The sequence below is a fragment of the Scylla paramamosain genome, chromosome 33 (assembly GCF_035594125.1).
Source record: "Scylla paramamosain isolate STU-SP2022 chromosome 33, ASM3559412v1, whole genome shotgun sequence".
NCBI classification, from domain to species: Eukaryota; Metazoa; Arthropoda; class Malacostraca; order Decapoda; family Portunidae; genus Scylla; species Scylla paramamosain.
Window position 1 is genome coordinate 3,050,769 of NC_087183.1, and position 26,732 is coordinate 3,077,500.

The 26,732-nt window shown below is 35.1% G+C and overlaps 1 protein-coding gene across 2 annotated transcripts in view; it reads right to left on the reverse strand.

Annotated features, from left to right (window-relative positions):
• LOC135089536 (arylsulfatase I-like) overlaps positions 1-26,732 on the reverse strand; it is a 155,615-nt gene that overhangs the window by 53,522 nt on the left and 75,361 nt on the right. For both annotated transcript variants that reach the window (XM_063985192.1, XM_063985191.1), the window contains 2 exons: positions 17,876-18,039; positions 3,185-3,288 (listed from right to left, as the gene is read on the reverse strand). In XM_063985192.1, coding sequence (XP_063841262.1) covers positions 3,185-3,288; positions 17,876-18,039 — 268 coding nt within the window. The remainder of the gene's footprint in view (positions 1-3,184; positions 3,289-17,875; positions 18,040-26,732) is intronic.

Sequence of the window (26,732 nt, forward strand, 5' to 3'; positions counted from 1 at the left end):
GTGGCAATTGCTATGAGTCGGTAATTAGAGCTTAGTGTAGGGTCTTTCAGTTTACTTTTAACAAGGGGAACAATCAACACGTACGTCACACATTGTGGCACGAAAGAGTCAGCTAAAAAGCAGTTAAAATAGAGTGATAGATGAATTTGAACTATTAAAGGAGCTTATTTAAAAAAAAATAATTAAATTTTTGTGAAGTCATAAGGTATGTCATGGTCATCTTTCAAACCTGGAGGATCTTCGGGGACAAACTTTTTCCTGAAGATTTTTCTTCAATGCTAGGGGAAACACTTCTGTCAACCACTTAATAAGAATTCTAGTCACCCAAGCCTTTGTACTGGACCTCCACAGTACCAGCAGTTTAGCCTACTGCACATTATTCCTCTTAAAGACTCGTGGATTTTCAGTGGTGTTCCTCAGGGTTCTGTCCTGTCACCCACTCTCTTCTTATTATTCATTAATGATCTTCTAAACCAGACTTCTTGTTCTATCCACTCCTACGCTGATGATACCACCCTGCACTTTTCCACGTCTTTTCATAGACGTCCAACCCTTCAGGAGGTAAACATTTCACGCAGCGAAGCCACAAAACGCTTGACTTCTGATCTTTCTAAAATTTCTGATTGGGGCAGAGCAAACTTGGTATTGTTCAATGCCTCAAAAACTCAATTCCTCCATCTATCAACTCGACACAACCTTCCAGACAACTATCCCCTCTTCTTCAATGACACTCAACTGTCCCCCTTTTCTACATTGAACATCCTCGGTCTGTCCTTTACTTATAATCTGAACTGGAAACTTCACATCTCATCTCTAGCTAAAACAGCTTCTATGAAGTTAGGTGTTCTGGGACGTCTCCGCCAGTTTTTATCCCCCCCCCTCTGTACAAGGGCCTTATCCGTCCATGTATGAGGTATGCTTCACATGTCTGGGGGCTTCCACTCATACTGCTCTTCTAGACAGGGTGGAATCAAAAGCTTTTCGTCTCATGAACTTCTCTCTTTTAACTGACTGTCTCCAGCTTCTCTCTCACCGCCGCAATGTTGCATCTCTAGCTGTCTCCTACCGCTATTTTCGTACTAACTGCTCTTCTGATCTTGCTATCTGCATGCCTCCCCTCCTCCCGCGGCCTCGCTGCACAAGACTTTCTTCTTTCTCTCACTCCTATTCTGTCCACCTCTCTAACGCACGAGTTAACCATTATTCTCAATCATTCATCCATTTCTCTGGTAAACTCTGGAACTCCCTGGCTGCTTCTTTATTTCCACCTTATGACTTGAATTCCTTCAAGAGGAAGGTTTCAACCTTCATCAATTTTTGGCTACTGCTTTGACCCTTTTATGGGACTGGCATTTCATTGGGCTGTTTTTTTTTTTATTGGATTTTTGTTGCCCTTGGCCAGTATCCTTCCTACATACAAAAAAAAAAAAAAACGTGATAGACAAGAAGTGCCTTTATTTTGCAGTCACCACTCTCATTATCACAAAATAAAAGAGTGATCCTGTCTTTCATTGGCTTGTGTCCAGGGAATGTCTTCTCTTGAGTAAAATACATCTTTGACATAATTAATGAGAAATAACACAAATTGCGCTTTTTTTTTTTCCTCGTCGTTGAGGGAACCACAGCTGCCAATCAATGCGGAAAGTTTAGGTTAGGTTTCAACCAATGCGGAAACTAGAGCGGAGCCTAGAAAGCAAGACACGTCCGCTGATTAACTCTAATTTCATCACGGGACGAAACCTTCCAGACTTCGGAAAAATGCATCCCGGACGCGTTGGGGTCACCGTGCCTTAGAGAGGTGGGGCGGCGAACTGCGTTGTGATGCTCCTCTGCAGGTGGTGCAGGATCCGGGTCACGGTGCGGCAGGACAGCTACACGGGTGACGTCGCTATACGTGCATTGGTTACTGTTGGGCATGCCATCACTACCATTGCGCTGCAATATTGCGGTTATCTGAAACTTCAACGCTGCTTGCTCGTGTAGCACGTCCTCCAACTGGGGCTTGACGCGGGTCTGCTCGCACATCAGCATCGCGCCGTCGATGTTGGAGAGGTCCACATGTGGGATGTTGTTATGTGTTGCAGCTTATCTCACTTCCGTGAGGCCGTTTTGCATGCCGGTATACATCGCTTTGCTCTAACTGATCTTCTAACATCGCCGTAGGATTAAATCTTTTGTTGTCTATTATCGCTATTTTTTAAACAGACTTTTCTTCTAATCTTGCTATCTGCGTGCCTCTCAATCGTTCATCCCTTTTACTGGTAAATGCTGGAACTCCTTGCCTACTTTTATGTTTCCTCCTGCTTATTACTTTAACTTTTCATAAGAAGGAAGTTTCAAATTATTTATTTGAGCAATCCCGGATTTATCATTATTATTATTATTATTATTATTATTATTATTATTATTATTATTATTATTATTATTACTATTATTATTATCATTATTATATTATTATCATTATTATTATTATTATTATTATTATTACCATTATTATTATTATTATTATTATTATTATTATTATTATTATTATTATTATTATTATTATTATTGTTATTATTATTGTTATTATTATTACTAATATCCCTTCAGAGATTAACTGTTTTCGTGGACCTTCTTTGTCATTTTTTTTCTATTGATTCTACAACCACTGCAACAACAGCAGCAAAAACAACATCAACAACAAAACTACTACTACTACTACTAATACTAATACGTAATAATAATAATAATCACAATAATAATAATAATAATAATAATAATGATAATAATACGTCATAATAATCATAATAACAATAAAAATAAAAATAATAATAATAATAATAATAATAATAATAATAATAATAATAATAATAATAATAATAATAATAATAGACAAGAAGAAATATCTAGTGGTCAGCATTACCTCTGGTGCTGAAGTCTTCATCTTTATTATCATCATTATCGTCATTTAAATAATCAAATAAAAAGGACGAAAAGAAGAGAAAATATAGAAATAAGAATGGCGCGGAAGATAAAACACTCACGAAGAACAAACAACAGCGGAACTCCTGGCCTTCATGAGGTTGAGATAAGCTACAACACATAATCTAAGACGAAGGTGAATATAGAGAAAGATGGCGGTGTCAACAGCAGAAAGAACACAATACGCTGAAAGAGAACACTTCCATACCAAAATACTTACTTGCCGATGGCATGAGTTCTGTACCCAAGGTCGCGAAGTTTCTCTGGCAGAAGAGTTCTGGAAAGTGTCAGCCCGGTGGGTGTGGTGGGGGTAATCACACCTTTCTGAGTAAGAAAGAAATGTAAAAGTAAACCACACACACTCACACACACACACACACACACACACACACACACACACACACACACACACACACACACACACACACACACACACACACACACACACACACACACACACACACACACACACACACACACACACACACACACACACACACACGAGCGTGCACGGGATGAAGGTTGCAGTCATCTTGAGATTGGTTCAATTTGCCATGCAAAAATTCTAGCCTTGCTGTTAAAGCTTCGATTATGGTTTGAGAGAAAACTTGTGTCTGTCCATGCGTTTCATCAGCAAGTAAGGATTCCAGTTCTCATAAGGAGTTATCCATCGAGGTCCGAAGGTACGGAGAACAAAGTAGTAAAGGGATAGCGAACTAGAAGAGCATCTTCTATTAAGGTTACTTCCCCAAGATGTGCGGTGAGAGCTCCCGGTTTGACATGCAACGCTACGGATGCTTGTAGCACTTGCACGATGCTCAAGTAGGTAGCCATAAAAAAAATGCGATTTGTAAGCAATTCAGGTAATTAGCTGCGAGAGCGTGCGTTTTTGTAGTGTTAGTAGAATTATGGTTTGTAACCTGATCAGAGGTACTACTCTCGAATGATGAATTGATCGGAGCATTATGTACTATCTCAACAGTGTTAAGAAGAGGGTCATGCACCTCAAGTTTGTTACCATGTAACTGGCGAACAAACGAACGTGGACCACTAAATTTTTGTGAAAAATTGGAGGCCCTGTTTGGATGACGAACTTTAACTGTGTCTCCAACTTGTATCGTGACAGGTGTCGCACGTTTGTGTTGCCGAGCCATCATTTCTAAAAACTTATAGCCTACCTCTGACTTTAGCATGAATATCCTTAGAAACATGCATATGATGTTTAACATGGTCATCTACGTTGTAGACTGGAGTTTGTGGACTTGCCAACAAATCATAAGGAAGGTTTTTATCCTCACCATACAATGTATAGTGTGAGGATTTCCCATTACTTCCACACATTGAACTATAAATGCAGGCACCAAAATGTGGTAATCAATCCTCCAAGTCGTACACTGTTTATAACTAGATGAAGAGCATCCAGGATTTTCCTGTTTGCCCTTTCCACCAATCTGTTCGAAGAAGGATGGTAAGCCACCGTATAGGTGTAATTCATGTTGTAGTATGTACTTATACAATGCAGGATTTAATTACGAAACTCGGTTCCATTGTCACTTAACCTCACTCGTGGCGTTGAGTATGGACAAAACAATTTTGTTACTAGCGCATGCGCTACATACTTAACTGACTTTTCCTTTGGTGTCAGAACCACGAACCTTGAAAAAAAGGTTTTTACAGACAAGAAGGTACTGCGAGGCATTTTGACTTTTGGGTAGTTGAAGATCATGGTCGCTCAGGCAGTGGATATTCCAATATTGGGGCCGGATTTTTTACCGCACCCTTGTGCTGTGCACATAATACACACTTGGCGACATAATTTTCTGTCAATGCGCACCGTAGACCAATAGTAACTTTTACGCGCTGCTTGTAGCGTTCATTCTCTTCCTGGATGCCCTGCACTTGGCATATCGTGTGCAAAGATAAGTATTACAGGTACTAAACTCTGGAATGATGTGCTGCGTAAGAGAACCTTCCTTTTGAGGATTATGTCGACACAGAACATTCTCTGGTGACATGAAGAATTGAGAGAATGTATATGTAGGCGTGGAAAATTATCTTCGCCCGACTCCTGAGTATGTATGACCTTAGACCATATGTTATGCTCTCGCTGTGTTTTACCTTATTCCCTCAGAGTGAAGTTGTTTACAGGAATTGTGTCACTGACAGTCCTCACAGGCACATTTCGTGAAAGTGCGTCGGCTACTACATTAGCACGACCCCATAAGTACTTGAATATTGGAGCAAATTCCTGTATGGTACGGTACCATCATGCCACTCGTTGGGTCATTTTTTTTCCCTTTGAACAGTTCAATTATGGGTGCATGATCCGTGTAGACTGTAATTGGGTATCCAAGGATAATATCCTTAAAGTGTTTTAAAGCCCAAACTACGGCAAGTGTTTCTTGACTGCTGAATTAAGCATTTGGTTTGCATATGTTATTTCATAATTCTTGCCTCTGGCATCTGTCTGCATCAGTACTGCTTCTAACCCTAGAAAAGAAGCATCCATGCAAGTACTGAACGGTTCTGAATGCTCTGGGAAAGCAAGTACAGGTGCATTTGTTGGTAATGATTTTAATTAATTGAAACATTGTTCAAGCACGGCCTCCCAGTGTTAACCAACATCCCTTTTATGGAGTTTGATGAGTGACGATGCAATTGCCGCAAAATTCTTGATGAAAGGACGGTAATACTCCACAAGGCCTAGGACAGACCTTACTTTTCTTATAGATTTAAGTTGAGGAAACTTTTGTACAGCCATAATCTTTTCATCCACTGTGTGGATTCCATCACTAACTACTACATGACCAAGAAACTTTATTTTGGCTTTCAGAAAGTCACACTAGGAAAACTTTGCTTTTAATCCTGCTTCCTCAAGCTTCTGTAAGGCTAATTTTCAATTCTGAAAATGGGATTCTTGATTCACGGTTTTGCCAAGTAAACCGGTGAAAATACTTTTAATCATTCTCTGGAACTTAGCTCTTGCACTGCCTGGCGAACTTTTGGGTGTGACTGATCGAGCGGACCACACTAGGTTAAAACCAAACACTAATCCAGTATATCTACCAGCTTATCGTCTTCTCTTAGTGAGAGGGCGACTGTAGATGACATGATTCATGACATGGTTGACAAGGGTGTAATTCAAGAATCGTGTTTTCCTTGGTATTTGCCAATCTCTCTTGATTCCCAAGACAGATAAATCTTTCAGACCGGTAATCGATTTCCGGCTTGTCAATTATTTTAATCCGAAAGGCATGCGCAACCATTTGTAATGACACTAAGAATACTGAACGCCGTTATTTCCCGTGATATGGATGGGAAAGGAACCCGCCAGTAAACTAGAGAAAATTTTGTCTCCACGACCCAACGACATTATTGGGTTGTTCAGAACAGGTAGTGGATAATTATCATCCATTATGACGTCATTAACACTCCGGAAATCGATTACCGGTCTAAAAGATTTATCTATCTTGGGAATCAAAAGAGATTGGCAAATTCCAAGGAAAACACGATTCTTGAATTACACCCTTGTCAACCATGTCATGAATCATGTCATCTACAGTCGCCCTCTCAATAAAAGAAGACGATAAGCTGGTATATATATATTGGATTAGCGTTTGGTTTTAACCTAGTGTGGTGTTCTGCTCGATCGGTCACACCCAAAGGTTCTCCAGGCAGTGCAAGAGCATTATGATACTTCGCCAGTAAGTCCATGAGAGCTGGCCTCAGTTCAGGGTAGTCCACAACATTGACAAGTGTACATAGGGTTGGCGCCTGTCCCAGCTCGTTGTCAACAGAAGACTGACTCATCGAAGAGGCGCAGGTTCCAGGCAGGATACTGGGTTCCGGTACCTTTTTCTTGTCATATACCAGGCACTTCCCAAGGAAAAGTCCTTGTTTGATCCTTATAGGACCTCCAGTAGTGTTCACTACGAATGCATCAGTGACATGACTCTCTCCAACTCTGAAAACAGTTGATTCTACTGCCATATTCTACTGCCATTACATATACCTTCAACACAGATGTCACTGCCAATAGGAGCTTCTGGAACACGAATTTTAATCCGTTTTGCCATACGAGCAAGAATGTCATAATTGCCAATGGGAATTTCTTTGGCTTCCATGCTTCCGTTATATCCTTATCTCTCTTAGGAGACTCGACAGATAGAATCATATGAGGCTCTCCATTGGATCTCTGTCCTTTCCGTGATTAAGGACCATTACTGGGTTGCATAAAAAAACAAAGACATAGTAAGTTTCATCCCATCCAGATGTTTGCTGCAGTAGATGACTTTATTTTCTTTGGGAAAGATTGCTATCTGGTGAGACTTCATGGGTTTTAGCTCTAATAAGCCTTCAGAAGGAAGTTTAAAGTTACTCACTACATAGAGATCAGTTTGAATAGTCTGAGTATTCTTAGATAGCCTTATTGGTAAGGAAATTATTCCTAAGATATTCAGAGTTTTTTTTTTTCTTATTAGCATAACGGGTCCCTGTTTCAAGTGAACAAAAAAGCACTGGTAATCATTATGTGTGATGCTTCTCCAGCAAATCTGGACCTAACGAAGGAGGTCTTGTCCTCATCTGTGATAGTATTTCATCTTTTCATAACATCCTCACACAAACGAATGAAGTCATTAGCCCGTTTTTGCGGGCTTTCTCCTCGAAATTCTGATGTTGATTCATGATATTGATTCTGATACTGATGTATGCGAGGCATTAGAAGAGCCACTAGAAGCAGAACCAGAAGCATTAGCGTTAGCAAGGTTACTGCTGATAATGATGGGTATTTATTCTCTGATCCTGCAATCAGCACGTTATCGTCCTCGTGAGACGAAGGTATTGACTACTGTAGTGGGTTTTTGTTTCGTTGATAATTTTTCTGATGAACTAGCATCACTATCTTCCGCTTGGAAGTGACACTCCAGTTCATAAATTTCAGGTAACCTCTTAGTTTTAGCCATAAATATTGTATTAACCTTCCTTAATCAGTATTAATTACACATTTAAATTACATCAAAAGCGCCTCTTCTTTAAGAGAAGAATGGTTGTTAGTTTTAGAAGTGTGAAAATTTTAACTAAGAAAGTGAAGGACGTAAATGGAATTATCCTAACTATCCCTAAACACTTGAGAGAAAACGGGAGCGATTGCTCCATTCAACTGAAAAAAGAAAATGGTATACGAGGGCAGACATTTTTTTTCTTTCCACATACATAACGTCTTCTCATTGCGAAATAGTTAAGTTATACTCGTACATGAATCCTAACAGTGTTGGCGTTACTACAAGTGTTTTATTTAATATTTTTGTTTAGTACCACTAACTGTTTGTACTCACGACTGCAACCGGAGAAATTAGCACGTTAATAGTATATATCATCCTTCTCTTGGGAAGATTCCTTTCGTCATGGGAAGCTCCTCTTAGAATGATGGTGTCCTTATAGGATCCTGCAGTATTCCTGCAGATGGGGGTGTTGGTCTGCGCCGAGAATGTCTGCCCCGATGATGTCTTCACCGAAAATCTACGACGAAAATAAGGCCGACGGGAAAGCAGGGTTTCGCCCTGAGTCTTTTAAGTCTCCTCTTTTTATAACAAGAAGTGAATCTGAGTGGCAGGTTGGGTGAGTAAGGCGAGACCGTTAAGTGAGTCGCTCCTGGATGGTTGCGAGTGTTTTCGTTTGTCATCGTAAGTTCTATAAACAACGCCTGTCTCGTGCCAAATCTCGCCCGGGTGACGCCACTGCGTATGCGCACCATATTGAGGTGAGAGCATCAAAACATTATCCAGGTATTTCATATATATTTTACATATTATCAACAAATTTTTTTGAGATTTTATTGGCAAATTACTATTGCTTCATTGTATTTGGATATGTTAGCATAGGAATGGAGGAAGTAAACAAGAGTACTGAGTGATAACAAAGCACCAAAACTTTCTCCCTGTGCAAGCGTTAAGTCCTACCACCATGTTATGTTTCTTAGGCATTATTAACATCGTTATGGAGTTTTATCAACGAATTACTAATGCTTCATTGCCTGTAGAATATTTTAAGACAGGAATGCAGCAAGTAAACAAAAGTAGTGAGTGATAACAGAGCACCAAAATCTCCCTTTACATATGTAAAATATTACACTGGCAATGGGGCATTAGTAATTTGTCAATATATTCCCATACCGATGTTAATAATACATAAAATACATAAATATAAAACATGATGGTAGGACTTGACATGTGCATAGGGAGAAGATTTTGGTGCTCTGTTATCACTCACTATTCCTGTTTACTTGTTCCATTTCTACTATAAATAACCGCATACAATGAAAGAATAATAATTTGTCAATAAAACCTCAAAAACTAGTGGATAATACGTAAAAAATATATAAAATTCCTGGTTTTAATGTTGTTCCCTCGAAATAGTGCACATGTGCATTGGTGTCACCCGGGAGAAATTTGGATCCGGAAAAGATTTGGCACGACACAAATCTCTACCGCTATTGCGCATGCGCACTTTATCGAGACGATAACATCAAAACATCACTCAGGTATTTCATATAATTTTTAGATATTATCAACTACTTTTGAGATTTTATTGACAAATCACTATTGCTTCATTGTAATGCGATATGTTAGGTTAGGAATGGAACAAGTAAACAAAAACAGTGAGTGTTAACAGAGCACCAAAATCTGTTCCCTGTGCAAGTATCAAGTCCTATAACCATGTTATGACTTTAGGCATCAACATTGTTAAGGAGTTTTGTTGACAAATTACTAATGCTTCAATGCCTGTGGATTATTTTATGATAGAAATGCAACAAGTAAACAAGAGTAGTGAATGATAACAGAGCACCAAAATCTTCTTTTGCATATGTCAAGTCTTACCACCATGTTTTATGTTTAAAATATTCCACATGCAATGGACCATCAGAAATTTGTTAATAAAATTCCATTCCGATGTTGATACACGTAAAACAGATCAATAGAAAACATTGTGGTAGGACTTGGCATATGCAAAGGGAGAAGATTTAGGTGCTCTGTTATCACTCACTACTCTTGTTTACTTGCCCCACTCCTATCCTGAAATATCCACATATAATAAAACAATAATAATTTGCAAATAAAACCTAAAAAAAGTAGTTGATAATACGTAAATATACATAAAATATCTGGGTGATGTTTCGATATGATGCGCATGCACAGTGGCATCACCTGCGAGAAATTTGGACCCGAGAGAGAGATTTGGCACGACACTGGCTCGCTCCTCGCTGCTCCCCTCACTAGTCTGCCACTGTTTGCCGTTTTCTCCGTCTCTGTGTCCGTTCACCACTTCACTTTCAACCAATGTTTATTGAAATTGCACTTGGCACTTGAGTTAATTATTCGTATCTCATTAAGCTCATTGGTTCTCAAATAGAGTGGTAGATGAGTGGAACGGACTCAGTAATCATGTAGTTAGTGCTAGGACACTAGAGAGCTTTAAGAGAAGATTAGACAAGTTTATGGATGGGGATAGGAGATGGAAATAGGTAGGTGTGTTTCATACAGGGACTGCCACGTGTAAGCCTGGTCGCTTCTTGCAGCTTCCCTTATTTCTTATGTTCTTATGTAAGCTGCCGTCAAATATTCCAGTGGCGTTAAATTATCAATTATCCCTGGACACTGTTGATTAGTTTCTTACCTTTCTGTTGTAGGTAAAGTCACTCATGTTGAGTTTCTGTGGTTTTCAAAGGTGACTGTATAATATATATATATATATATATATATATATATATATATATATATATATATATATATATATATATATATATATATATATATATATATATATATATATATATATATATATATATATATATATATATATATATATATATATATATATATATATATATATATATATATATATATATATATATATATATATATATATATATATATATATATATATATATATATATATATATATATATGCATGTATATACAGAGTTCTGGGAAAAGGGTGTGGCGTGTACGGGACAACAGATGTCCATTACATGGTACAGCCTTACACCCTGGCAAGAGACTGCCGGAGCCGGCTCGAGGGACGCTTTAACGACTTCGATGGGTGCTGACAACAGGAAAATTGGCGGGGTGACCGCACTCACATTACAAGAATATATTCATTCTTATAGCTCTGTAATTACATAAATAAGGCAAAGGAAAAACTACTGTACTTAGAGCTAAAAATAATACATGCCAAAATATATTAGAAAAATTAACTATAAAGAATACTTAGGTAATATGATGTAAGTGCTACCAATTATTTATCGATGGCAATAAATGGGCTATGGAAAGTTCCATGGGGTGTGTGTGACGTAGGTTGATGTGATCATATCCGCTCCACTCTTATCCACCAACACCCATTACCTACATACATGTCTGCATAAGTATATTGCTAACCAGTAAGAGACTTCTAATTACACTTCAAATTATTATCAGTTATGTGACACTGTTACAATTTAATTGACTAATACTTTTTATTAACTATTATTATCATTATTATTATTATCATTATTATTATTATTATTATTATTATTATTATTATTATTATTATTATTATTATTATTACTATTATTATTATTATTATTATTATTATTATTATTATATTTATTTATTTATTATCATTATCATTATCTATTTATTTGTTTATTTATTTATTTTATTCATTTTATTATTATTATTATTATTTTTATTATTATTATTATTATTATTATTATTATTATTATTATTATTATTATTATTATTATTATTATTACTATTATTGTTATTATTATTATTATTATTATTATTATTATTATTATTATTATTATTATTATTATTAATATTATTATTATTATTATTATTATTATTTATTCATTTACTTATTTGTTTATTTATTTTTGTTCATTTATTTCTTTTATTGTTTTGCATTCAGATTTGCCCGAGGACTACTCATCCAGGTAGTAATGCAAATAAAAATGTTAAAATAACAGATAAATAAAAAAAAAAAATGCGATAAGTGACAGCAGTGGTTCCATAACCTTAATTTGTCTATGAGCATGATAAGTTCATGACACTACTACTGCTACTACTACTACTACTACTATAATAATAATAATAATAATAATAATAATAATAATAATAATAATAATAATAATATTTTTATCTGTTATATTTTTTATATATTTACCGTATTTCCTGCCATATAAAGCCTATAATTTTGCAAGATATAATTAGGAATACAATTGAAAAAATTCACAATAAAAAAAAAGTTATATTTCCCCCAATATTTCAAGTAGCATCATGAAAGAGATTACATAAAAAGCGCCTATTCAAAATCCTTTGCAATGTTGTTATTGTCCATGGCATTGATATTTTAGGTCAGCAAGTAGTATAGATATAATAACAATTTATAAACTCCCATTCCGCAATCGTGGTGATTTGAGGGTGTTTATTACATGGGATAATGCACTGGCTACAACTTACATGCCCAAAGCTCCATTTTGTCTTGTCTATCTACATTCACTTCTCTCCCCACATCTAGAAAAATATATTATTCCAATGTGCTCTTAAATTTCCAAAAATGTGACTCCATGTCTTAGGTGTGGGAAAAAAAAAAACTGGCTTTTCTTTTTGTTTAACCATGCATCAGAACAAGGGCGAATCACCTTCCTCTGTCATGCTCGCTGTGTGTAGCGGTACAATGGCCGTCTTATATCTACATTAATACAAATAATCTAAGAGATTTTGTGTCAAGTTTATATTTAACATTTTTTTATTGTAATCATTATCACATAATTTATGAACATATTCATTTAATTCTGAGGATATTAGTCTCGTGCCAATAACAATAACTCCTAGGTTTCTGACACATAACCATTAGTGTATAAGAACTAAAGTAATTTTTTCGAATCCTCATTTCTTTAAAAAAAAATAAATAAATACATACATATATAAAAAGTGCGTCTTATATGGCGGAGAATAAGATATTTACTTTTTACATTCAGGTGTTTCACAGGAGGACCTGGTCATCCAGAGAATTCGCCGGTCATCAGAATCCTCGAGGGAAATTTTATGTGATAAAAAAATAAAAAAACTTCAGTAGTCAAGAGCAACTGCAGGTGAATCAGCACAGACTGAACGCATGGCGAAACCACGTCGTTTTAGGTAAGTTTCTGGTAATCCCGTAAGTAATTTTACAGTTGCCATTGAGGTAAAGGTGATCCCCGAAATTTTATAGGTGTTATCATACCTAGCAATGGAAACGATATGTATCAGTTTGTATATTTGTACCCAGCTTGGCGTACTGTCACGGAAATAGGACTGCAGGCATCTACAGATGACTGCGGTCCTATTTCAGTTGGTGGTCAGAATTATGCTAAGTTTAAATATTGTATTCTTAGTAAGTAACAATATCGAACAAATTCATATAAATGTTAGGAAGGTCACAAGTGTAATAGCAGGTACCCCCATTGTTTTTACCTATAGAAAAAAAAAGTAAATAAATAAAAATTATGTTCGTACCCTGAAGAAAGAAAGACAGCAAGAGAGAGATGGATAACTGAGTAGATCCTGGAAATGATGGAGGAAGGGAGACCTGAAAGGGGATCCGGAAGATACAAAGAGATGAAATATATATATATATATATATATATATATATATATATATATATATATATATATATATATATATATATATATATATATATATATATATATATATATATATATATATATATATATATATATATATATATATATATATATATATATATATATATATATATATATATATATATATATATATATATATATATATATATATATATATATATATAAAGAAAATTTAAAAAGAAGAAAGAAGACTGGTTCACGTAAAGATGTGAGGAGGTAGAGCAACTACAAAGATAAATTCTAAACAAATATTTCAATAATCAGAGAAGTATCTGGAACCAGAAGACCAACAAAAAGCTCTTCCATAAAGGCCACCCAATGTGAAGAACAGGACTAGAAAGGAACCTAATTCACAATATTAAGAGAAAACTCAAGTTTCTTCACCATATCTTAAAATCAGATAAGCTTGAGTGAATCTGTCTACTGGGAATAATTGAGAGGAAAATAGTGAATGGAAGAAAAAATAAAAAAGAATTCGTGGAGTCGATACTGGACTTGCTTGGTGAAAGATGAAAAACGGAGAACGTGATAAGATTCATTGATGATAGATAACAATGGCGTCCCATGATTGCCTATGTCACTTGATTGACACAACGGTAAAGCAAATGTAATACTTGTTGGCCACTTTTTAAAAACCTTTTGTTGATTTATTTTAAACTAAAAATTTTATTTATTTTCTTCACTGTCATAATTTCTTTTTTTTTTTTCTTTTTATTATCAACTAGGTTCCAGAAAACAGAATCAGCTGGTTGCTGATTTGTAAAATGACTTGGTGAACCAAAACTATTTTCACCTTGCCTGAAACGTTCAGTCACTTTCGAAACTGGTTAGATTTAGATATTGATTATGACACACACACACACACACACACACACACACACACACACAGTAAGAGGAGGCAATAGGCACCTGCCGAAACGACAATTACTCCCAGTGAGGTCTAAAGCACTAGATCAAGGAGTGCTGTGAACTTATCATTAAACCCAGCTGTGACCTTGCTGAAAGTTTCCCTTAGTCTCTCATAACACAAGGGGGCAGTCACCGCCTGCTCTATAAAGACAACTCTCTTCCTCCTCACAAAACTGCAAGCACCTAATTACACACACACCCTTCACTCATAATTCTAAATAGTCATAGCGACTCCTACACCAACCTCGGAGTCCTCATCTCAGGAGGGGACCACAAATGTCCCCAGGTCGGACTGCTCTTCTGGTATCGATTCTAAGTGTCTTGACACACCCTCAACTTTTTCTTCATTAACTTCTGCAACATTCACGGTCTTACATCTAATTTTCATTCTGTAGAACACCACCTCTTCTCTACTAAACCTCATCTTCTTTTCCTCACTGAAACACAGGTGTCTGAGGCAACTGACAGTAGCCTCTTTTCTCTTCCATCCTATTTTCTCTATCCTCATTTTCAATCCAAAGCTGGATGTTGCGTTTATGTGCGCAATGACATAACCTGCTCTCGTGCTCACGCTATTGCATCTTCTGAATTTTCCACTATCTGACTATAACTAAATTTATCTGTGTTGTATACCTCTCACTAACTCCTCTGAATGTAAAAAAAATAAATAAAATTCTCTGACTACCTAACTTCCAAAGTGGAGCACATTCTGACTCTCTTCCCTTTTGCAGAGATCTCCATTCTTGGAGACTTCAATGTTCACCACCAGCTTTGGCTTTCCTCTCTCTTCACTGACTATCCTGGTGAACTAGCCTTTAACTTTGCTATCCTCCATGACCTAGAGCAATTGGTGCAACACCCTACTCATATTACTGACCGTCATGGATATACGAGTACGCCCAATATTCTTGATCTTTTCCTAACTTCTAATCCCTCTGCTTATGATGTTATCCTCTCTTCTCCGTCGGGCTCCTCCGATCACAATCTCATATCTGTATCTTGTCTTGTATCGCTCCAGTCCATCCTCAGGATCCCCTTAAGCTTAGGTGCTTCTGGCGTTTTGTCTCTGCTAGTTGGGGGTTGTCTGAGGAGGTATTTTGCTAATTTTCCTTGGAATGACCACTGTTTCCGTGTCACACACCCGTTTATGTGTGCCGAGCGCTTAACAGATATGATAGTGTCTGGCATGGAGGCATACATTCCTCACTCTTTTTCTCCACCCAAACCTCCCAAACCTTGATTTCACACAGCCTTTTCTCGTGCTATACATGATAGAAAAGTGGCTCACAAAAAAAGGTACTTGAGCCTTTCATCACCATAATCTTATGCGCTTTATAATTCTCCACGGAACCATGCCAAGTCTGTTCTCCAATTAGCCAAAAACTCATTCATTAATAGAGAGTGTCAAAATTTTTCAAGATCTAACTCCCCTCGTGACTTCTAGCATCTAGGCAAAAACATCTCCAGTATCTTTGCTTCTTCTTCTTTCCTTCCTTTATTTCAATCAGATGGCACCACTGTTAACACTCTTCATTCAAACCTTTGGTAAAAATTCTATTTAGGATGATTCGTAGCTTGTTCCTCTCTCTTCTCCACCCTCTGACTACTTCATGCTACCTTTTAAAATTCTTAGCAATGATGTTTTCCACGCCCTCGCTGGCCTAAATCCTCGGAAGGCTTATGGACCTGATGGGGTACCCCCTATTTTTCTCCGAAACAGTGGCCTACGTGCTTTGTCTAGTCAAACTCTTTTAGCTCTGTATGTTAACATCTACCTTTCCTTCTTGCTGGAAGTTTACCTACATTCAGCCTGTTCCTAAATGGGATGACCGTTCTAATCCCTCAAACTACCGTCCTATTACTTTAATTTCCTGCCCATCTAACGGTTTTTAATCTATCCTCAACAGGAAGATTCTTAAACATCTATCACTTAACAACCTTCTATCTGATCGCCAGTATTGGTTCCGTCAAGGTGGTGATCTTCTCAATTTCCTTACTAAGTCTTGGTCATCCTCTTTTAGAGATTTTTGGTGAAACTTTTGCTGTTGCCTTAGACATATCAAAAACTTTTGATTTCCAAACTACCCTTCTATGGTTTCTATCCTTCTCTCTCTAACTCCATCCCAAATTTCCTTTCTGACCGTTTTATTCTCCTGTGGTAGGCGGTCATTGTTCTTCTAAATCTATCAACAGTGGTGTTCCTCACGGTTCTGCCCTATCACCGACTCTTTTCCTATTATTCATCAATGATCTTCTAATGTCCTATCCACTCCTTCGCTGATGATACCACCCTGCACTTTTCATAGACATTTCATAGACGCCCAACCCTTCAAAAAATAATAATTTCACTCAGGGAAGTCACAGAACGCCTGACTTCTGATCTCTCTAAAATTTGTGATTGGGGCAGAGCAAACGTGGTATTGTTCAATGCCTCAAAAACTCAATTCCTCCAACTCAACACAATCTTCCAGACAACTAGCTATCCCCTCTTCTTCAATGACACGCATCTGTCCTCCTTTTCTACACTGAACATCCTCAGTCTGTCCTTTTCTTTTAATCTGAACTGGAAACTTCACATCTCATCTCTAGCTAGAACAGCTCCTTCGAAGTTAGGTGTTCTAAGACGTCTCCGCCAGTTTTTCTCACCCCCACCTCCAGCTGCTAACTCTGTACAAGGGCCTTATCCGTCCATATATGGAGTATGCTTTACATGTCTGGGGTTCTACTCATACCGCTCTTTTAGACGTGGAATCAATAGCTTTTCGTCTTATCAACTTCTCTTCTCTAACTGACAGTCAGCCTCTTTCTTTTCTTTTCTTTTCTTTTCTTTTCTCTTTCTCTCTTTCAGCCTCTTTTTCATCGCCGCAATGTTGCACCTCTAGTTATCTTCTACAGCTATTTTCATGCTAACTGCTCTTGTGATCTTGCTAACTATATGCCTCCCCTCCTCCCGCGGCCTCGCTGCACGAGACTGTCTTTCTCTCACTCTTACTCTGTCAACCACTCTGATGCAAGAATTAACCAGTATTCTCAGTCATTCATCCCTTTCTCTGGTTAACTCTGGAACCCCCTGCCTGTTTCTGTATTTCCACCTCACTATGACTTGAATTCCTTCAAGAGGGAGGTTTCAAGATGCTTATCCTTCAATTTTTGACTACCACTTCGGACACTCTTCGGGAAACGGCATCTCGGTGTTTTTTTTTGTTTTTGTTGCCCTTGGCCAGTGTCCCTCCTACATAACACACACACACACACACACACACACACACACACACATACACAAACATTATACAAGATCAAGTAGTGAGCCTCACCTGTCTTCCAAGGTGGTAAGGATAGTAGCCAGTCATAAGGGCAGAGCGTGTAGGTGTACAGAGTGGTTGTACGTAGTTGTAGTTAAGTTTAACACCGCCGTCCAGCAGCTTCTGCAGGTTGGGTGTCACGACTTCCTTGTCGTGCCATGACACGTCAGCAAAACCTGTGCCAAGAATGCAATTTATATTTGATAAGCTAAATAACGTCGAAAAATACGTACAGTTCATAATTGATAATTACAAAGATCAAAAATCACACACACACACACACACACACACACACACACACACACACACACACACACACACACACACAAGCGTGATAAACACATGATAAATTTCGCATGTTTTCATGTTCCCAAACGAGGGCAAGAGTGCTATGAGTGAAAGCTTACTCTATTCATGGACGGATAAAACCCTTATACAGAGTTAGCAGCTGGGGAAGAGGGTGGGTTAAGAAAACTGGCGGAGACGACTCAGAACGTCTAACTTCATAGAAAATGTTTTAGTTAGAGATGTGATGTGAAGTTTCTAGTTTAGATTATTAGGAAAGGACAGATCGATGATGTTCAGCTTAGATGAAGGGGGCAGATAAGTGTAATTAAAGAAGAGGGGATAGCTTTCTGGAAGGTTGTTTCAAGTTCATAGATAGAAGAGTGTTTGGGGCTCTAAATAAGATTTTAAAAAGACCTTAAGTCAGGCGTTATGTAACTTCCCTGCTTGAACCATTTAATTTCTGAAGGATTAAACGTAGAAAATAAGTGGAAAAGTGCAGTGTGGAATCTTCACCGTAGGAGTGGATAAGACAAGAAGTTTGGCTTAGATCATCGATGAATAACACGAAAAGGATAGGTGATAGGAAAAAACCCTGAAAAGCACTACTCCTAATAGATTTAGAAGAAAAGTGATCGCCTACCACAGCAGCAATAGAACGGTCAGAAATGAAACTTGAGATGAAATTATAGGGAAAAGGATAAAAGCTGTAGGAGGGTACTGTAGAAATCAAAGTTTTGTGCCAGACTCTATCAAATCTTTTTGATATGTCTAAGGCGACAGCAAAACTTTCACTAAGGTCTCTAAAAGGTGATCGCCAAGATTCAGAAAGGAAAGCTACATCTCCAATAGAGCGGTCATGACAAAATCCATACTGACAATCAGATATAAGGTTGTGAAGTGATAAATGTTTAAGAATCTTCCAGACAAGGATAGATTAAAGAACTTTAGAGACGCAGGGAATTAAAGCAAGATGACAGTAGACGACGGATTAGAGCGGTCACTCTTTTTTCGTACATATATATATATATATATATATATATATATATATATATATATATATATATATATATATATATATATATATATATATATATATATATATATATATATATATATATATATATATATATATATATATATATATATATATATATATATATATATATATATATATATATATATATATATATATATATATATATATATATATAAAGAAAATAGGATAGAAGAGAGAAGCATTACTGTTGGTTGCCTCAGACACCTGTGTTTCAGTGAGGAAATGATGAGGTTATGTGGAGAAGAGATGGTATTCTACAGATTGAAAATTAGATCTAAGGCAGCGAATGTTGCATAATTTAACAAAGAAAAAAGTTGATTGGGATTTCAAGACAATTAGAGTCGATATCGTAATAACAGTCCAACCTGAGGACATTAATTTTTGTGGTCCACTCTTCAGACGAGGACTCCGAGACTGGTGTACGATTCACCGTTGAATTTCGAAGTTTTGGTGAAGGGTTTTCAAGTAACTAGGTGTATATGAAGGAAGAGAAAGCAGGCTGGGACTACTCTCTTGTGTTGCGAGACGCAGAGGGAAACGTTCAATAAAGTTGCATCTGGATCATTGACAAGCTCGCAGCACTACCCTGATCTCTCCTTGGGAGAGATTATCGTTTCGACAGGTGTCTACTACCTCTTAAAGAAAAACAATCTTTTTAAAATATTATAATCTGTTGAACTGAATATGATACTGTTATGAAATAAAAAAAAAAATTGATAAAGGATATTGTTGAACATATCAACCAGTTTATATATATATATATATATATATATATATATATATATATATATATATATATATATATATATATATATATATATATATATATATATATATATATATATATATATATATATATATATATATATATATATATATATATATATATATATATATATATATATATATATATATATATATATATATATATATATATACACACATACACACAGGGTGTCCCATAATTTTCCATACATATTGTATCACGAACGCCATTACAAGCATAAATCCAGATGTGTTTCAACGTGTTCTTTAACGGTGGAGGACACGCATTGAAATGTGTTTTCAACGCAAAGACATTTATGTAGAGCATATTATATAAATAAAAATGTTTCTTTTTTTTCTGTAATTCTATAATTTCTTGGAATTTTTCCTATGTATGGAAACTTATGGAACATCATATATATATGTATATATATATATATATATATATATATATATATATATATATATATATATATATATATATATATATATATATATATATATATATATATATATATATATATATATATATATATATATATATATATATATATATATATATATATATATATATATATATATATATATATATATATATATATATATATATATATATATATATATATATATATATATATATATATATATATATATATATATATATATATATATATATATATATATATATATATATATATATATATATATATATATATATATATATATATATATATATATATATATATATATATATATATATATATATATATATATATATATACGTGTGTGTGTGTGTGTGTGTGTGTGTGTGTGTGTGTGTGTGTGTGTGTGCCACTAATTCATTCGGTTCAGCTTCCCTATGCTATCTCTTACGTAGCTCAATGGAGGGCTCACAGTCATCTATACAGGGTCGTTCTGGTCTCCCATAGTGATTAAACATATGAAATCGCCACTCCGATTTTATCTGAATACAGAGAAAGGAATACCAAACGCCTATCAGACACAGAACACCCTTCACTTGCTGGAAAACAATCGTACAACCACGTTCTAGGGGGCAAAGTTACGACAACCGACGAATAGCTGAGCTTTGTAATGTTCTGTGAGCTACCACCCTCTCGAGACAAAACCACACACACACTCAAAGAACATCACATCCCAATACCACCCGGAAAAGGTAAAGCACCCCAGTGGGTAGGCACAACAGAGAATCTCTATGTAATCTGTGTACAAAGCTCTCAATTGAACTCTGAATCCCAGAAACATCTAACGTCACGAACGACACTAGCCCAAGTACAAGACAAAAGACAGGGACTAGCAAGGGGTCACCCTGTCACCACAAGTACAACTGACAGAACACTCTGTCAAAACCCTGTGACTGGTGTTTCACCTACTTAACCAGCAGGAGCGTTGCTGCCGTAAACTCATATACAATACTAACTGATAAGCTTCCTCTAATATATATATATATATATATATATATATATATATATATATATATATATATATATATATATATATATATATATATATATATATATATATATATATATATATATATATATATATATATATATATATATATATATATATATATATATATATATATATATATATATATATATATATATATATACATATACGAGTATATAAAATAGAGGTAAACAGGGAAAATATCCTGAGTTCTTTTTTCACTTTTCTTGCAATGTTTCACCTTCACAGAAGGCATCTTCAGGTTAAAATATATAATTGCACTATATTTAGTACAACATTAAAAGATATAATTTAAAAAAAATATCAAAAGTAATAACCCATAAGGGCCACATTAATAAAGAAAAAAAAGACATGTATCGCGTTGTATCACATTGTTAACACAAAGTGAAAATAAATAAATAAACAAACAGCAAAGACTATGTCTTTGTTTGTTATTATTATTATTATTTATTTTTTTTTTTATTTATTTTTTTTTTTCTTATTAATAATGTGACCGACCGTCACACATATGTAGGCCTTATTTTGCCTTTACTTTTTATTTCTGTGCCCCTTATGGTTTATTATTTTTGTTCTTATTTTTTTTTATTGTATTTTTTAATATTGTAAAAGTCACACACAAAAATGATCAACCCAGGGCATGTCTTTTTTCCTCTCAACCTTTCACTCCTAATCTTTATCATCGAGTAAAAGCTTTCATAAGAAGGGCGTAGGTTGACTTAAAGGACGATCAAGTAAAACGATTCACACCTTCCGTCCGTGGTCCTTCTCCCTCCCTAATATCTCTCTCTCTCTCTCTCTCTCTCTCTCTCTCTCTCTCTCTCTCTCTCTCTCTCTCTCTCTCTCTCTCTCTCTCTCTCTCTCTCTCTCTGTGTGTGTGTGTGTGTGTGTGTGTGTGTGTGTGTGTGTCGTTCTTCTTTTTCATATTATTATTATCATTATTATTATTATTATTATTATTATTATTATTATTATTATTATTATTATTATTATTATTATCATTATTATTATTATTATTATTATTATTATTATTATTATTATTATTATTATTACTATTATTACTATCATTATTGTTATTGCCATTATTATTCTCCATATGGCTGTGATTCTCTTCCCACACTTCCCTGCTGAAATGATACCGTTATTTGAATCTTGTTTTGTGAAGTTTAACAACTTTCAACTAGGAGGAGGCTGATGGGAACACACACACACACACACACACACACACACAGAGAGAGCGAGAGAGAGAGAGAGAGAGAGAGAGAGAGAGAGAGAGAGAGAGAGAGAGAGAGAGAGAGAGAGAGAGAGAGAGAGTTGAGGGTGTCGGAAGCAGTAGGCTGATGACTCGCAGGGTGTGAAATATTTACTCAGTTTCCCTCCTTACTTCCAGCACCCCTTCCACTACAACTACCATCTGTATCATATTTGTCACAAGGTTTGTAAACATTGTTACTGTCATTGCCAGTTTATCGCTTTAAGTTGTAAAACTTCACAAAACGCATAAAAATAAAAAGCCTTAAAAATTATTAGATTTTAACAATGAGCGGCAGGATAGTGCGGGAGGAGTCACAGCCATATTTTCATTGTGAAGGAGGAAGGAGGAGGAGGAGGAGCAGAAATGAACTGACCTGACAACTACTCACATAATCTCTGACCTTATAAAAACCCTCCCATTTAGTGAAGTTTATTGTCAGTTTACGCACACACACACACACACACACACAAAAAAAAAAAAAAAAAAAAAAAAAAGTTGTAATGCAAGCCTATTTGGGTATGATAATGCTGAAAAAAAAAACAACGAAAGCCTACCATATGCCTAGACATAAATGTGAAAAAAATCGTAGTCATGATAGAAAAAAAGTAAGAAATATAAGGCTGATTTGAAAAGAGTGCAGAGTAAAGAGAAGGAAAGTTTGGTGATTAAGTTAAAAGAAAACAAAAATAAAGATCCAAAAAATATTGGAAAATATGAAGGGAAAGAAATGTTATTAATAGTAAGACTACACTAACACTAGAACATTTTCATCATCACTTCAAGAGTTTGTCAGAAGATATTAATGCAGTTCATGAACATCCAATGGAACCAGAAAGTGTTGCACATGAGTTAGGAGCAAGGCAAGTATTGAATGATCCTATAACAGAAAATGAGGTGCTGAAAGCTATTGGAAAACTAAAGAATGACAAAGCACCTGGTTATGATACATCGTTAATGAATACATCAAAGGTACTAAAAATATCCTTCTTAATCTGTATGTTGAAATTTTCAATAGAATTCTAGATACAGGAGACTTATCAGAAGAATAGCTAATAGGGGTTATTTGTATATAAAAAAATAAAAAAAAAGGTGACTTTACTAAGTTGTTTAAGAAAGCTTTTCACATCAGTAGTTAATGACAGACTAACACACTATTCAAATATATTTAGTATTGTAAAAGAAACACAAGCTGGGTTTCGGCAAGGTTACAGTACCCTCGATCATATATTTTTACTTAAGTGTATCATTGACTTGTTCTTATGGAAGAGAAAAAAAAATAAACTGTTCTCTTTATTGACTACAGGAAAGCTTTTGACACAATATGGAGGGATGGACTTTGGTACAAGATGGTGAAGGAAAATATAGGTAGTAAAGTACTTAATGTTATTAGAAATATGTACATGGATATAAAGTCATGTGTAAAATTTAACCAAAAAACATCTGACACTTTCATTTGTACTAAAGGAGTAAGACAGGGAGAAAATATCTCTCCCTTGTTGTTTGCTCTATTTGTTAATGATATAGAAGATTCCCTGATGTAAAACAACTGTAATTATCTGTTAATTTATTATGATTTTCTTGATTTACATTTAAATTTATTGGTTATGATGTATGCTGACGACACAGTTATTTTAGCTAATGGTGAAGATGAAATTAAAAATATTCTCAAAGCAATGGAATTATATTATGAGCAATGGAAGTTAGAGGTGAATAACTGCAAAACAAAGGTTGTAGTGTTTAGTAGAGGGAGAATGAATTATGGCACCTATGTCTTCGTGTTTAGAGAAGAGAATATCTAAACAATAAGTGAATATTAGTACCTAGGAGTTTTATTTAGTTATAATGTGAGATTTAGAATTGCCCAATTAGAACTTAAAAAAAGGGCTACTAGAGCGATGTATTCACTTATTGGGAAATGCCGTAAATATGACCTACCGCTTGATCTACAACTTGAATTATTTAATACGATTATGATGCCAGTTATGACATGCGGTTTTGAAATATGGGGTTATAGTGTTGATAGAGAGTTGAAACAATTGCAGATGAGATTTTTTAAATATATATTATATGTCCATAAGAATACAAGTACAGACATTGTATTGTATACGATGAGTTAGGAGAATATCCCATTGATGTTATTATTAACACTAGAATGATAGGATACTGGTCAAGGCTGATAACAGGTAAAACTACAAAATTAAGCATGATAATGTATAGAAGTTTATTATATCTAGACTCAACAAACACGTACTCATCTACTTGGCTCTGTCATATAAGAAATATTCTGAATAGCTGTGGCTTGTCAGGCATACGGTTAGATTAACATATTAATAATCCTGAATGGTAAAAAAAAAAAAGCCGTGGAAAAGAAACTGAAGGATCAGTGGATTTCAACATGGTACAGTAATATTTCAACAAAGGGAATTTGCAAAACTTATAATATGTATAAAGAATTGTATATTTTGGAAGATTATTTATTGAAAAAAAAAAAAAAAACACATCAGAATGTTCTTAACTAAAATAAGATCAAATAACAATAGATTACCAGTTGTGGTAGGAAGATATGAAAATGTAAGTAGAGAAGAAAGATTATGTACGAAATGTAGAAGTAATGTTGTAGGAGATGAATTTCATATTATGTTGTTATGTTCTAACGAAAATATTGTTGAACTACGGTATAGATATGTCCTAAACTATTATAGAAATAACCCAACAATGAATAAGTTTGCTGAACTGATGCAAAGTAAAGATTCAGAATTTTTGACCAACATAGCTTATTTCTTAAAAGCTATCTATCAAATGTTCAGGTAATGCATTTAATTAAGAGTATTACTTCAGGCGTTATTATTATTATTATGTTATTGTTTAATTTTAGTTATGATTGAAATTATTTGGAGTTATTATTATTATGTTATTGTTTAATTATAGTTATGATTAAAATTATTTGGAGTTATTATTATTATTATTATTATTATTATTATTATTATTATGCTGTTGTTTAATTATATTATGATTGAAATTATTTGGAGTTATTATTATTGTGTTATTGTTTAATTTTAGTTATGATTGAAATTATTTGGAGTTATTATTATTATGTTATTGTTTAATTATAGTTATGATTTATGACTTATTTTTTGTATGATCAAGTTATTGTTTAATTTTAGTTATGATAGAAATTATATGAGGAGCTGGGCTCCATACTTTGTTTACAAAGTATGGGCAAAACAAATTGAATCTGAATCTGAATCTAAATCACACACACACACACACACACACACACACACACACACACACACACACACACACACACACACACACACACACACACACACACAACAACAACAACAACAACTTCGTAATTTTAATGTGAAAATGTTGATAGTATAGAGGATGAAAAGGTAGAAATAAGAAAATAAGAAGAGATAAAGAGGAAAGAACATAAGAACATAAGAAATAAGGGAAGCCGCAAGAAGCGACCAGGCTTACACGTGGCAGTCCCTGTATGAAATATACCTACCTATTTCCATCTATTATCCCCATCCATAAACCTGTCAAATTTTTCTATTAAAGGTCTCTAATGTCCTAGCACTAACAACATGATTTCTGAGTCCGTTCCACTCATCTACCACTCTACTTGAGAACCAAATTTTTCCTATCTCCTTCCTAAACCTAAATTTTTCAAGCTTGAATCCGTTATTTCATGTTCTATCCTGGTTGCTGATCCTAAGAATTTTGCTTACGTCCCTCTTGTTATAACCCTTATACCACTTAAAAGACTTCTATCAAGTCCCCTCTTAACCTACGTCTCTCTCTAAAGAATGTAAATTTAACAGCGTCAATCTCGCCTCGTAATGAATACACTCATCCCCTGTATCCTTTTAGTAATTTTCTTCTGTACTGATTCTAATAGACCTATATCTTTCCTGTAATGTGGGGACCAGAACTGCACAGCGTAGTATAGATGAGGTCTGACCAGCGCCAAGTATAACTTTAATATTACTTCCGGCCTTTTACTT